General features: G+C 39.7%; 1 protein-coding gene and 1 non-coding gene across 2 annotated transcripts in view; both read left to right on the top strand.

Moving 5' to 3' along the window:
- Positions 1-15,974, top strand: part of GALNT1 (polypeptide N-acetylgalactosaminyltransferase 1) — an 82,796-nt gene that overhangs the window by 7,414 nt on the left and 59,408 nt on the right. Inside the window, exon 2 of the mRNA XM_046025425.1 lies at positions 5,772-6,016. Within this exon, the coding sequence (XP_045881381.1) occupies positions 5,878-6,016 (139 nt within the window). The 5' untranslated portion in view covers positions 5,772-5,877. The remainder of the gene's footprint in view (positions 1-5,771; positions 6,017-15,974) is intronic.
- TRNAG-GCC lies at positions 13,689-13,759 on the top strand. The gene has a single exon. It is a non-coding gene; the product is annotated as a tRNA-Gly (tRNA).

Genomic DNA, 15,974 nt, shown 5'->3' on the forward strand with positions numbered 1-15,974 from the left:
ATCTCCCCATGTCCTCTGTGTTATTCCTTATGCTCCACAAATAAGCAAAGGAAGCGTCAGGGACTTGGTTGCCATTCGGCCTCTGCCTCTTGTTCTGTATGCCTCTCCTTGGGCTCATTCTTTTGGACTTGAAGGTGGCATTTCTCCATGTGTTGGGCAGTGTGGTTGACTGCAGAGCCGCTTGCATAGCCTCCAGCTCTGTGACTTGAAAAGCCAAGGGGTGAGGTCCTGTGGTTGGCCTGGCCACGTCACTTGACTATCTTGTGACCAGGGAGCTGGGTCTGTTACCAGAAGAAACCTTTGGGGGAGGGTGAGAGCAAGAGTCAGCATCATGAACCAGAAAGCCCCCCTGGTGTATATCTATTTTATGTCTATTTTTTATAGGTACATCAATCAATATATGGCATTTGCATAGCTTTTTTTTTTTAAAGATTTTATTTATTTATTTGACAAAGATCACAGTAGACAGAGAGGTAGGCAGAGAGAGAGAGAGGGAAGCAGACTCCCCACTGAGCAGAGAGCCCAACATGGGGGTTTGATGCCAGGACCCTGAGATCATGACCCGAGCCGAAGGCAGAGGTTTTAACCCACTGAACCACCCAGGCGCCCCTTGACATAGCTTTGTAAATATCAAGGCTAGTTTGAAATGACCCTTAAGACATCCGATGTTGCCTATAACGTGGTATCCAGTAGTTGGGGTGTAAGAGGGGTTAGAAATGTCTGTTGAACCTATAACTTAAAAGAAAAATCAAGGGGTGCCTGGGTGGCTCAGTGGGTTAAAGCTCTGCTTTTGGCTTGGGTAGTGGTCCCGGGGCCTTGGGATCAAGCCCCGCTTCAGGCATTCTGGTCATCTGGGAGCCAGCTTCCCCCCGCCTCTCTCTGCCTGCTTATGATCTCTGTCAAATAAATAAATAAAATCTTAAAAAAAAAAAAAGAAAAGAAAATCAAAATACAGCACCACCACAAATATCTCTTTTGCTATCCCTTTATAGTCATACCCATTCCTTCCTTTTCTTCCTGAAAAGGACATTTAAGACATTAAATGTTTGAGTCAAACTAGACATTACAAAGTTGCTTTAAGACATACCTCCTATATTCCAAATGACTGGGAGGACACTTAACCAATTGGTGGTAGTGTTCAATTGGGATGAGTGTTTACAGGGGGTTTTCTATCTTTTCTTTTACTTTTTTGTTGGCCAAATCCTTTGCATTGAGCATGTATTACTTTATAATTAGGAAAAATATTAATTTTTAAAGGTATTGCTAGACGTTAAGTCAGTTTATCACCTTGGAAATTGACATTCCATTCAAGATACTGGTAAATTTTATAGGAGTCTACACCATGAGTACCCCAAATGGTAAACATGTTTCACCAACCTCTAAACTTGGAATAACACCTGGGAAACAATTAGAGAAAGAGAATATCTAAATTTATATGGCATGTGAACATCATTTTGTATAGAATTTTTAGACTAGTTCTTAACTAATTTTTTGTTAAATAGTCAGAATGAGAGTATGCTGATACCTAAAAATTGGTTCATGTTTTTGGCTGGTGAATGAGTCTTCTCATTGCCAAATTTTAGTAAGTAATCACTTGACAACTCAAAGACAGTGGGAGAAATGTTGGCCTTAAACACTTCACTGGAAGTGGAAACTATCAAATTAAAAGCTAAAGCACTAGAGCCATACTTACCTCAGCCAGTGAGTAAAAGGCCAGAATATCTGTGACTTTGTTTTGACAACTTTGGCCTCGTTATTATCTTTTCACAGATTTTCTTTTCTTTTGTTACTGGTATAAGGTAGGATCTAAATTTATTTCATATCATATGGAAAGCGGTTTGTCCCTCTATCGATTTTCTACTCTCATCTGTAGTAGCACCAGTTTTCTGTACATGTATGGGTTTGTTTTAGAGAACCACATGGTTTTAGATTCTTCTTATTATAAATTCAGTCCCGAAAAGCTTCCTTTTTGTTTTGATTAGAATTGTATTAAATTTATAGATTAATTTTGGAAAGAGTCTATTATTTTTTTTCTCCTGAACATAGTATAACTAGCCATTAGTCAGTTCTCTTATATCCCTCAGTAAAGCTCTACAACTTTTTCTGTGTCTTGCACGTATTTTGTTAAAGGTTTTGTTTTGTTTTGTTTTTTTAAGATTTATTTATTTGAGAGAGAGAGACAGTGAGAGAGCTCAGGCAGAGGGAAAAGGAGAAGCAGGCTCCTCGCTGCGCAGGGAGCCCTGTGTGGCTTCTGTCCCAGGACCCTGAGATCATGACCTAAGCTGAAGGCAGACACTTAACCGACTGAGCCACCAGGAGCCCCTATTTTGTTCAAGTTTATCCCCAAATATCTTAGGGTTTTTATAACTATTTTGAATATGATTTGTTTTCTTTTATATATTTGGAGTAGTTACTGTTATTATACGGACATGATTGTTATATGTTCATCTTGATTTAGCAACCTTTTTTTTAAAAAAAATATTTTTTTAATTTATTTATTTGAGAGAGAGTACAGAGGGAGTGTGAGAGGGAGAAGCAGACTCTCAACTTAGCGAGAGCCCGGCCTAGGGCTTGATCCCGGGACCCTGAGATCATAACCTGAGCCAAAGGCAGATGCCCACCCAGCTGAGCCACCCAGGCACCCCTTGTATTCAGCAACCTTGATGAGGTCATGAATTAGCTCTAATGATTTATCTATTGATTTCTTTTAAGTTTCTGGTAGAAATCTTGCCATCTGCAGATAATTTTGTCTCTTTTTCTCCCCCTCATCCTTATTCCTTTTTTTGACTTACTGCTTAGACTCTAGTATGATGTGAAATTGAAGTAAGGATGCATAAGTCATTTCATGTTACAGAAGTGCGTGACAAGTCGACAAGATGTGTCATTAAATATATTTACTGTAGGTTAAAGAATTCTCTTGTTAGGCCTTTTTTGTTGTTGAAATCCTATATTGATGAATTACCTCCAAAGGTGATGGCTTTAGACAACAGACATTTTTTATCTTGTATTTGCTTGGGTCAGGAATGCAGGAGCAGCTTAGTAGAGGGGTGTTGATTCAGGATCTTTCTGCATATTGCAGTCAGAATGTCAGCAGGAGCTGCAGCTGTCAGAAGGGTTGATTGTGACTGCTTCCACAAGTGTTCCCTTCCATGCCTGGCATGATAGTACTGCTTGTGCTTAGGAGGCAGTTTCTTACCATGTGGACCTTTGTATAAGGATACTTAAGTGTCCTTCTGACATGGGGGTGCTGGCTTTCCCCAGAGTGTGAGCTGAGAGAAAGCTGAGGATGTGTGTTTTATGACCAGGCTTGAAATCTCTCACCATTACTTCTACCATATTCTGTTGAATAGAAGCATGTCACCAAGTCCAGCCCCATGCTAGGAGGGAAATTACACTCCAAAAAAATTGTTTTGCATATTGATTTTTTTAAAGTCTGTCTGCCCCAGTGATGTTGCATAGGAGCAAGGGCTTCTGTCCGTATACCTTTACCTTAGACCGTTCCTTTGGGCCCCAAACTTTTGTATCCTTAGCTGCGGTTAATATTTCTTCTTGAAGGTATCAGGATTACCTGATACTCAACATGTCCAAAGTCAAACAAGTTTCTTTCCATCTTGCATCTTCCTTCCTTCCAAAGATCTGCCCTCTTTCATTGGTTCCTGTTTCTATGACTGGCACCACTCTGCATCCTTTGGTACAAGCCAGGATTTCCTTCTCTTTCGCCCCATCTAATTTGTCCTTAAATCCCGTTGAGTTTGTCCCTGAGTACCTCTTGAGTCTGGCCACTCTTACCAGCTCCAGTTTTATCTCACATCGCTGTTTCCTCTTCTTTTGTCTTTGATCCCCTGACCTCTCAGTGCTGGGCTCCTTCCTGCTACAGAGCCTTTGCTACTCACTGCCCCCAGTGCTTATTTTCTCCTCAAATCCTGTCTTCCTCAGGGAAGCCTTCCTGACAAAGTCCAATCTTTGTAATACAGATGTTTATATTGCTGTGTACCTCCCTTCAAAACAATGATCACCAGTGAAATTTTATGTAGGTGTGGCTGTTTGCCTAATCCCTGCTTTCCTGGAGCCAGCTTTAAATTTCATAAGGGCAAGGGGTGTGCATTCTGTTCATTTTTGTATTCCATGCATTTGACACAGTCTGTGTTTTTACTTAGTTTGTGTGCATTGAACAAATAAGTGCATGAATATGTTTGACTCTGGTTTTGATTGAGAAATAGAGTAAGGAAAATACATAACTAGTAAATAAACTAATTTAGCCTTTCCTTACTATGTTAGAGGATAATTATCATGTTTTTAAGTGTTTTTAGCTTTTCTGGCAGAAGTTCCAGCTACAAATTAAGTGAATAGGTCTATTGAAATGTCCCATCTCTCCTACCTCTGTTAGGTCATATGATGCAGAGTTAGTGATCCTAGGAGCTAAGGGTGCTCTTTGAATCGAACTGTACTGCCTTAGAAAAATTAATTAGGAATGGATACAAAATAATAGAGATTTGCATTGAAGTAATCTGGGCTGTAAGCATTAAAAAAAATCATATTTTTGAGAACATGAAGTTACTTTTGATTTTCAGATACTGTATCAGCAGTACCGTTGTTTACTTTGCCAGTGACCAAAAGAGGTAGCCTTTTGTGTAAAATAGCTCAGAAGATAAATTTATATACATCTAGCTCTTCTGGAGAGAACTGTTGTTTCATGAGGCTGTGCACTATAATGTTTTTGGTTCTCCCCTCATCATGGTTACCATAGTCTTCAGTAGTTGCTCACTGCACGTGACTCGATATCAAATATTGAGTAGGTATGATTTTGAGGCAAGAATATGATAGTAACATGCATCCTTGTTCACTGTGCAGTCAGGAAATGTTGGTTTGATAAAGGAAGGAATATAGGCAAGAGAGCACAAGTCCCAGAGAGAAAAGAACACAAATAATACTTTTTAAGTATCCCTTGGGATTTTTGGGGGGTGCTTTTCAGGTTGCTGTCTAGCAATCTCGTGAAGTAGGCAAGAACTATTATATGTTTTTCATAGATAAACTCTCTGGCCTGGCCTGAATTGTTCAGGTAAATACCTCTGCTGCCCACCATGGAACATTAAGGTGCCCTTTGAGAAGCTGCTGTGTTGCCCATCAGCCCAGTCGTTGAGAACATCTGCTCATTTGGCTTTCACTGTGAGGCGTATGTGCCAAGTGTGGGTTTCCTCCATCTACTTCATCTGAATGCACTTGGCATGTCTCCCTCCTGCTCAGCAGTGAGATAGGCCTTTGAGCTTCCATGTCTGCTGTTCATCACAGTGACTCCTGGCCTCTCTGAGGTCCCTCAGTCTCCTCCAGAGCTCCCTGAGATGACCTTCTTATGTAGCAGAAATGTTACTAGTCACACTATCCCAAATGACTTTCCAAATTTGGTGACAGTTTCTCCAGTCATTTTCTCATGTTATTTTCACAGGTTGTGGGGTAGGGGTAGGGGAATAGAAACTAAAGATCAGGGACATCTGTAAAATTACTGTCAGAGCCAGGACTAGGTCTCAGATCATATGATCCTCTTTTCTTCTCCATTACACTTTCCCTCAGTGTTTCTGAATGTCTAGTGACGAGTCAGTGTTTATTTGTAGGAGTTATTAGTATGTTCTTGATACTAATTTTTCTGTATTTTTTAAGTCTGATTTTTAAACTTAATACTAAAATTTCATATGCATGTTAAATTAGTCTTAATTAGTCTTATAGTTCATTATAGTTATTTTTAAGTTAATCTTTTTTTCTTTTTGTCTCTATAGGTTATGAACGTGATTTCTGATGAAACTGGATTGGAATAATTTTCATGACCTTTGTATATTTATATATATATATATATTTTAAAATTTTGCATTTGACTTAAGTGCCATGAGAAAATTTGCATATTGCAAGGTGGTCCTAGCCACCTCCTTGATTTGGGTACTCTTGGATATGTTCCTGCTGCTTTACTTCAGTGAATGCAACAAATGTGATGAAAAAAAGGAGCGAGGACTTCCTGCTGGGGATGGTTAGTGATATTTTATAATAATACATCTGTTTTAATAAGTGTATTACTGGTTTGTTCACTAATTTGGATGCTACAAAATTTTTATTTTTTTAGATTAATAGTAATCCCTGGCTTCCTAAATAATGATGATCATATTATTAACAGTTTTCCAGTGAGTTCTTCCAACAGTTAAAATATTAAAGTATCATGTATAGAATTGCTAAATTCATTATTTGTGTTCAGTGTTAAACACATGGTTAATTTTCTGCAAGTTGTGTTACCAAGAAATGTAGGAAAGCTAATATCAACTATTATTAAACTAGTAAGGACTAGTAGTTGGAACCAACAAAATTGTATGGCATTAGTGTAATGCCAGAAATGCTGAGTGTTAAAATTACAATATCTGGTATCAAAAGACTTTTTTTCCTTGCCTTCCCATCTCAGTTTTCAGGGAAATCATTCTGGATGGATGTGATCTGGAGACTTCTTTTTGTTAATGCTGTAGATAGCTCTAGTTAGCACTTTTAGGGAGGGCTTTTGTAAAGATGAGGCCATATGATAGAGGTTGAGAGTGAGATTGCGATAGTTGGTGTGGAAAAGAAAGGAAACACAAATATGAAGGACCTGGGTTGGAAGTACTAATATTTTTGGCAGTGGACACATGGAAAATTCAGTTTTGAACCTCTTGTGTTCAAACCAACAAACAAATATTGCTTTTTATTTTTTAATTATTTTATTTTTATTTTTTAAAAGATTTATTCATTTGAGAGAGAGCACATGTACATGGGCCGAGGGGGTAAAGGGAGAGGGAGAGGGGAAGCAGACTCCCCACCGAGTGTGGAGCCTGTCTTCGGGCTGGATCTCATAACCCTGAGATCATGACCTGAGCCGAAATCAAGAGTTGGAAGCTCAACTGACTGAGCCACCCAGGTGCCCCTGCTTTTAGTTTTTTTTTAACATAATGAAAATGAGGCAATGATTCAGCTGTTCTGAGCTCTGAACTCTCTATTATTAGTTATAGAAAATATGGCTGTGTAATGATTCTGTTATTTTTAGGAATTATATGTGAATGACTACTGTTCTAATGTAAGCTTTGAGTATGTGATCATATTTAAATTTTTTGTTATGTTTATGAGACCACCTGGTCCTCTAAAGTTTATAGTCTAAAAATATTTATTTGTATTGATTAACTGTGCCTATTTACTGTAATTTTTATTGATGAGATTATTTAACCAGTCCTGTTTATTTATTCTTGGGAAATTTGCCTAAAATTAGGCTCATAGGCTCCTTGGCTAGTACTGGGCTAGCACTGGTGAGTGTTTTTAAACTCTGATACGTGCTAGGCAGTGTATTAGGAGCTAGTGATAAACAGCTCAACAACAACAACAACAAAAAGACAAAATTCCTCCCTTCGGGAAACTCATAGCCCAATAGGAGAGAAAGAATAATAATAAAATACTGATAGAATAAATAACATTCTAGAGATGTGTGTAAGAGCAGAACGGAAGGAACACGTGTCTGAGAGGGCGCAGTAAAGAACGAATGCTCGTGTTGAGCAGTGTCAGGGTGAACCAGGTGTTTGTTAGGTTTGATGAATAAGCAAGGGAAAGAAGCATTCGCAAGATAAGCAAGCGAGAGAACAGAGTTGATGGATAGAAAACAAGAGGAAGGAGCACAGATGAAGCTTGGGAAGTTAGCAGAGGCCAGACTGCGGACGGCCTTTTCTGGCATGCTGAATGTTTTGGATTTCTTTATAGGCAGCGGCATGCCATTGAAGGATTTTAAACAGGGGAGTAAGTAACCTGATAGGATCCAGACTGAGGAGAAAGCGTTTGGTGGTCATGTGGCTGATGTACTGGAGGAGACTAGCTGCGAGGCTGTTGTGACAGTTTAAGAGAAGTTCTTAGGGCCTACACTGAAGTGATACTGAAATAGAAAGGAAAACAATATATATGAGAAGTATGTAAAAGGTGGAATTTATATAACATGGGGAGCCATTGAATGTAGGTAGTAATAAAAGAAAAGTTTAAGATCTCTCTCAGGTTTCCCTGATTGGTGAGTTGACAGGAAGCAGGCCCCCAGAGGTAGAGCAGCTTTGATGGGGGTGGCAGGATGAGCTGGCTTGGGAGTATTTGACTAGGAGGTGCTGGTAGGAATGTTCTACAGAAGACAGTTGTTCAAGGTGCAGAATGTAGGTGGCAGTGTAAGCCTTGTCTATGCAGAACACTGCGCTGGGAGCATTTGTAGGCTTAGAAGAGACAGACCTGGGGTTGGAGAACGTCGTGGAGGTCAGTAAAGGAAGAGAGGCTTCTCAGGAAGTCAGAGGTGGAAGGAGACACCAGAGGGAGGGTGGTCATGAAAATCTAGGAGTTGTGTTTGTCAGAGATTTTACCTGAGATGAAGATAAGGTTCTTCTTTATATTTGGTAATGGGGTTTCTTTTGACCCTGGCAGGTGCCATTTCAGTGCCAGGGAATTTGATGTACCCACAAAGGAACAGAGATACAGTGTAGCCTCTTCTTTCAGGAAGCTTCCACACAGAGGAAAAGGGGATCTCCATGGGGTACCTGGCTGGTTCAATCAGTGGAGCATGCAACTCTTGATCTCGTGGTTGTGAGTTTGAGCCCCACATTGGGTAAAGGGGTTACTTAAAAGAAAAAAAAAATTAAAGATTTTCTTTCTTTATTTGACAGAGATCACAAGTAGGCAGAGGCAGGCAGGCGCGGGGACGGGGGGCAGGCTCCCTGCTGAGCAGAGAGCCCGATGTAGGGCTCGATCCCAGGACCCTGAGATCATGACCTGAGCCAAAGACAGTCTTTAACCCACTGAGCCACCCAGGCGCCCCTTAAAAAGAAAATCTTAACAAAAAGAAGAAACGAAGAAGAAAAGGTATAGTGCACTAGTTAAAGGAATGGAGGCAAAGTCGTCTGTGTGTGTGTGTGTGTGTGTGTGTGTGTTTATGTACTACAAGGGGGAGGTTTAAAATATGAGGGACAAATGCAATACCCGAAGGAGCACATTCTTAGCAGATGAGACAGTGTGGTATCAAAGCCGTAAGAAAAGGATTGCATTTGAAGAACTCGCCAAGGTTGATACAGTTCTGAAAGCCACTGTGGCATGAGCATCAAAGACAAGAAGTGACTTTTATACCAAAGCATAAAAGAACTAGTTAAAGGAGAAATGATCTGGGAGAAGCAGCAGGAGGCTTTGAACCCTCATTGGGACCTCCTGGGAAAGAATGGCCAGTTCTCCCAGAAGAGGTTTGTGAGGCTAGTGGGCTCTGGGGGAGGGCAGATTTGAGTTAAGTCCAGTGGAAGGGGCCTGTGTGTTGTGGAGAAAGACGATGAAGCAGCTTTACAGGGAGGGGATCTTGGGTGTTTGGTGGGACGACTGAGAAGGAGGGAAGCTCAAGAGAGGACTGAGCAGTACACATGAGGGTGAGGAGACAGTGTGGAAGGAGACAGAGTGGGAGGCTGGCAATTCCAGGTGGATCTTCCGTTTGCAACTTTGTTCCTTGTAGGCTTAAGGAGTTAAAGGGAAAGGGGAAAAACGATTGGAGGAAGGGGGACAGGTGGTGCTAAGAATGGCTTGAATAATCTGCTCCCTGTGAAGTTTCAGTGCAGTAGGAGCTGGGAGGTCGTGGGTGGTGCTGGCATCCTGAAGTCCCTGGGTTCTCAGCTTAAGGCTGGGAAGGGCTTGCAGTGGTGCCCTTGAGAACTTGCACTGAAGTGGCTGGGAAAGGACACATAGCTGAGAGCACCAAGGTCATGGACCTTCTTAGTGGAGAAGCAAGTGCACCTGGTGATCGGAAGAGTGGAGGTCTCTTGAAAGTACCATGAAGTCTCTAGGATCTTTGGTTTTTACAGCATTTGAAAAACCAAAAACGCATAAGGCAAAAAATAATGAACAGAATTACTATTTCAGTATTACAAAGATCTCATTCTGAACATTCTTTGAACTGCTTTACTGTGCCCATTTGGTGAAATTTATCCAATTCTGGTCTTTATATTGTGAATAAAGGTGTCCTATTTTTAAGTGGAATGAATCAGTTATCTTTACCATAATGCTGGATATCTTAAAAGATTGTCAATGATAATTTCTTCTCTAGGATTTACTTGTTACTTGCCTACTTCACGTAATAGTGGGCCAGTCTTTGTGATTACAGAAAGGTTGTTTTGATTTGTTTTCCTGAGCAGTTCTGTCTCATAGTTTTATACTTGGCATTTTATACCCCAGGCTATTTGAAAATAGCAATATTCTTCTCTTGCTGGAGAATTAGACAGGCTTCTCTTGAAAAACTGGGGTTAATGTGGGTTGTGTCCTGGGAATATTTTTGTTGCCCTCCTGCCTTCCTAATTAGCTCATGCATTCAATTTATGGATTTGGGTGTTGTATAAAATATTCAGTGTTTCTACAGATGCAGTTTCTAGTAGGAATTGAACGTTTATGCCAGCACAATACTCAATTTTCCAATCATTAATATGTTGATAATTCAAGTTTTCATGTGTGTATGCTAGGATTATTTCAACTTTCAAACATCAGGAAGCCTTTTGGTGGTTAAAAACTTAAAAAAATATTATTAGTAAAGGCTTTCAGAAACTTACAGGTTTTTTTGCATGTATAGAGGTTTATATACTGAACACATTACAAATAAATTGAACATAACATTGGAATGAGGGTTGAAACTGACAAGGATTTGAGGTAGCAGAGAGTTAATCAGTGAATTTTACTATATAATTTTGATTTACATTTTTTTTTTCCCAAGAGAAGGAGAGAGAGCACACGTGCACAAGAGGGGTGGGGTGGAAGGGGCAGAGAGAGAGAGAAATCTCAAGCAGATTTCACACTCAGCATGGAGCCTGATGCCAAGCTTGAACTCATGATCCTGAGATCATGACCTAAGTTGAAATCAGAGTCAGACTTAATCCACTGAGCCACCTGGGTGCTCGTATAATTTTGACATTTAAAAAATCAGGTAATTTGTGGTATTTCATCACCATCTTACATACTTTTGTTTATAGAATACTTACACTAAGAAAGTGGAAACATTCCAGTTATCATTTAAGCCACATCCCATTTTCAGAGATTGTTAAAATGTGGAAAAAACATTTTGGGATAGGTAAAATATAATGCCTAAAAACAGTAAGAGTGATAATTTTGTAAGAAGATAAAATCATTTGGGAGACATGATTTTAGCCTTTTATTAGTATTTTTCCCCCAAAGGGTATTATAACTTTATACTTTTTTATTCTGTTTACATCAGAAAAACACAAATTAAAATTTTCCTTTTTTTTTTTTTAAAAGATTTTATTTAGTTATTTGACAGAGATCACAAGTAGGCAGAGAGGCAGGCAGAAGGGGTGGGGGGAAGCAGGCTCCCTGCTGGACAGAGAGCCTGATGTGGGGCTCGTTCCCAAGGCTCTGGGATCATGACCCGAGCCAAAGGCAGAGGCTTTAACCCACTGAGCCACCCAGGCGCCCCACAAATTAAAAAATTTCTAAGATTTATTAAAGTACATTCAAAGGTATATCATGTGGTTTGTGTATATTGATATGATTTGTGACATTCAGAATCAATCTGTAGTTTTCTTGGTAATTAAATTTTTAAACATACTTTATTGTCTTATAAATGAAGTTCACTCGAAATATAAAAAGCATTTGTTCTTACATAATACTTTGGATAAACATTAATGTGAATATCTCCCTTGTCAAAGTTGGATTTGTTAGAAATGATCTACATGTAAAATTTTATGCCAAGAAGAATTTTCTTTCAGTTCAGGAAATGATATCTTGCTCTGAAACAAAAATTTCACTGAACTCACTTTTAATTTACCTAAAAGACTGGTAAGTAGAATGCATGGAAGTTAATGCTTACCATTCAATCTGCTAGCACCTTAGTAGTAAAAATATATTCATTATCCACATGCATTTTATCCTGAGCTCTTTGCCAAAGGAAACTATTTGACTAGTCCATTTAATTCTTTAGGATATTATAATCTCTAGATTATTGTGGTGGATTTTGTAAGTCATGTAGTAGTCATATAATTCTTGGTAATTTCTACTGTAGCTTGGAAATCTCATGTGTACCAGTAGGTTAAATGATATAATGTGGGCATTATACTAGATATTCCGATTACTAGTAAGTACTAAGTGGTCAAATCAGTAAAATGTTGCAACAGCAGGATTGTATATGTTTGTCTGCTTCTTTAAGATATTAAAGCCAGAGTTTTACTTCATAATGATGGGGCATTTAACATTCTGACCATATAGTCTCTTACTCTGTAAGCTATCAAGTTTATTCTTACTAGTCCTCACAGTAATAATGTCTGGAGTCCTCCTCCATGCTCCCCCAACCCCCATGGAAAATGTCAAACATAAATAAAAGTAGAGAAAATAGAACTCCCATATACCCACCATCTGGCTCCAGCAGTTGTCAATTCTTCAAGACTAGTCTTATGGCGTGGATACATGAGTACCTCTTTTTCTCTGTCCGCCCTTTCAATCTTTTTGTTGTTGTTGATGAAGAAATTGGCTGTTTTCTTTTTCCCAGTTTCCCGTGTCAGGATTTGCATCCCTTTAATATTTTTTGTCATGTCCTTCAGTGCCCTATATTTTCTATGAATTTAGTAGGTAGGCCTGGAAGCTTGATCAAGTTCAGGATCTACCCCTACCCCCGTCACCTCACCCTAGCAATAATGTGTTCTAGACGGTGTTCTATATAACTTAATATTCTTCTTAATTCAAAAACTAGACAGCATGAAAAACTTTTTTCTCATTTTAACTTTTCTTTAAAGTATCATCTTCTACTAAAATAGGGTTTAGATAACTGAGAGAGATTTATAATTAAGGCCACTAGATGTCTCCTACCTACTATTTGTGTTAACTCTGCCATGCACACAGGTTGATTGCCACCTCCAGAACTCTACTGCTTTCTGTCGACCCCTGAACATCCCAATCCCCAAATCTGTTGGCTGCTCCTTTTTTTTTCAGGGACATGTAATTAAGTAGAATTGACTCTAAGTGTTTTATAATTTATGATTTTTAAACATTTAAAATTATATGTGGGGATTATACTTTTTTTTATAGTTTTTATTACACTTGTCACTGACAGTTTTTGTAATCTGTCAACCCTAATATTTAAAGAGCTTTGGGGTTCCTGGGTGCCTCAGTTAGTTAAGTGCCAGACTCTTGATTTTGTCTTGGGTTGTGATCACAAGATCATGAGGTCAAGCCCCACATTAGGCTGAGTGTGGAGCTTACTTAAGATTCTCTCTCCCCGGACACCTGGGTGGCTCAGTGGGTTAAGCCTCTTGTCTTTGGCTCAAGTCATGATCTCAGGGTCTTGGGATAGAGCCCCATATTGGACTCTCTGCTCAGCAGGGAGCCTGCTTCCTCCCCCCTCTCTCTACCTGCCTCTCAGCCTACTTGTGATCTCTCTCTCGCTCTCTGTCAAATAAATAAATAAAATTAAAAAAAAAAAAAAAGATTCTCTCTCCTTGGGATGCCTGGGTGGCTCAATCAGTTAAGCATCCAATTCTTGATTTCAGCTCAGTTCATGATCTCAGAGTCAGGAGATCGAGCCCCACCTCGAGTTCCAGCTGGGCATGGAGCCAACTTAGGATTCTCTTTCCCTCTTCCTACCCCCCGCCTACTTGCACACATGCATGCTCTCTCAAAAACACATTTTATAAGGTGCATGGGTGGTTCAGTGGTAGAATTCTCACCTGCCACGTGGGAGGCCTGGGTTCAATTCCTGGCCCATGCAGCACGCCCTCCCTTTTGGGGTGCCTGGGTGGCTCAGTGGGTTAAAGCCTCCGCCTTCGGCTCGGGTCATGATCCCAGGGTCCTGGGACCGAGCCCCACATCTGGCTCTGTGCTCAGTGGGGAGCCTGCTTCCCCCTCTCTCTCTCTGCCTGCCTCTCTGTTTACTTGTGATCTCTGTCTGGCAAGTAAATCAATAAAAAAATCTTTAAAAAAGAACACATTATAAAATGAAATTTAAAAAAATAAAGAGCTGGGGCGCCTGGGTGGCTCAGTAGGTTAAAGCCTCTGCCTTCGGCTCAGGTCATGATCCCAGGGTCCTGGGATAGAGCCCCGCATCGGGTTCTCTGCTCAGCAGGGAGCCTGCTTCCTCCTCTCTCTCTCTCTGCCTGCCTCTCTGCCTACTTGAAATCTCTGTCAAATAAATAAAATCTTTATAAAAAAATAAAGAGCTTAGTTACTTGGCAAACCTTAGGCAGGATTTGTTTTTAAAAATGGTTTTACATGAGTTTTCTATAATTTTAAAGTTATTTCCTAATATTGTAATGCCCTCCTAAAATCACAGTTCATTCTGAGAACAGGAACAGAATTATTTTATACCATTTTTTCTTGATGGTTGTCTAAGATAGGTTTTTATATTCTAGATAGAGTTGTTGAAGACACAATAGCTTCATATTTTACAGCCCTGGTGTTGTAGGTTGCTTTGTACCACCATCTGAAACAACCATCTTATAGGTCAGCTTTACCAGCTAGTGAATTCTTGAGCAGATGAAACCTGGCTGAAGAGAGATGATTTGTCTACTGTCTCAATGTCTCTATTTTTGTGTAGAGACTTTTTAGAGGTGCCTAAAAAAATAAACAACGAGAGAATAGAAATTTCAACTTTAAAAATAAACAAGTAATGTACAAAACAGGTATTTTTATCTCATTCTTGGCCTTACCTCATTCTCTCCCTGTGCCTTTTAGATGAGAAGTTTAATATACCTTTTTCCAAGTTTAATGTATCTGAGAACTTATTTTTCTTGAAGTTATAAAGGAAATAACTTTAAAATTATAGAAAACACTTCTGAACATCTCAAAAGTGTAAAACAAGAAACAGTATTCGGAAATTGCTGAATATTACTTTTTAAGTTAAATTTAATTTTAAGATTTTATTTATCTGAGAGAGAGAGAGAGAGTGCTCATGTGCACCAGTGGGGCGGGGCAAAGGAAGTGGGAGAAGCAGACTTCCCACTGAATAGGGAGTGCAACATGGGGTTTGATCCCAGGACCCTCAGATCATGTCCTGAGCTGAAGGCAGACGTTTAACCGACTGCGTCACACAGGCACCCCTGAATATTACTCTTTTTATGTACATATCAAGAGATAATCCTGGCGATTCACAGACCTGTACCCCTGAGGATAAAAATACATTATATGTTTATAAAAAAATTTTTTAAAAATTAAAAAAAGATAATATTACTTCTGGTTAGAATTATCTTTCATGATGCTCCACCTTGCTTAGTGCTTATTATGATGTCTTAATTGATTCTAGGATTTCATTTTGACTTATTTTGAATAGTGCTCACATTTAATTGAGCATATAGTTATAAAACTCCTATAGGACAATATCGTGAGTCCACAGAAGGTACACAAATGAATCAAACTGGAGCTAAAAAGAGATATAATCTAGTGGGGGGCCCACAGGACATGTTAGCAATCATAGGAGGTAGCAGATGATAAGAGACGTAAGAGCCCTTGATGATGAAATGATGTGGCAGTCAAGAGTAGTAGGTGATCACTGTAGAGAGATTTGGAAAAGCTGCAAACAAGAGAATCTGTTTTAGCTGGACCTTAAAAGACAAGTAGGTGTTTGGTATCACAGAAATAAGACTGGGGAGGTGCAGTGAGAGGGGACTTCTGTGAGCAAAGGCACCAAAGCAGGAAAATACAAGACACATATGAAAGAAAGTAGCGAGTTGCTGTTTGACTGAAGGATTAAGTACGAAGTGGGGGTGGGGAGTGGCTTGGTAGAGGGCTGAGTAGATGGTCAGCTTTGAAAGTTAGGTTAAATTCCCTATTAAAGAGTTAGACTCTAGAGCTCATAGGAATACCACAATGAAAGTCGTGCTTTAGAGGGTTAATGTGGTAATGATATTTGAGATGGGAATGCCAAGGCCGTGCGTGATGCAGGTGAGTAGTGCAGGGTGAGGAGGTCTTGAGTGAGGACGCTGGTGTGG

Source organism: Meles meles, chromosome 12 (genome assembly GCF_922984935.1).
Source record: "Meles meles chromosome 12, mMelMel3.1 paternal haplotype, whole genome shotgun sequence".
Taxonomy (NCBI): domain Eukaryota; kingdom Metazoa; phylum Chordata; class Mammalia; order Carnivora; family Mustelidae; genus Meles; species Meles meles.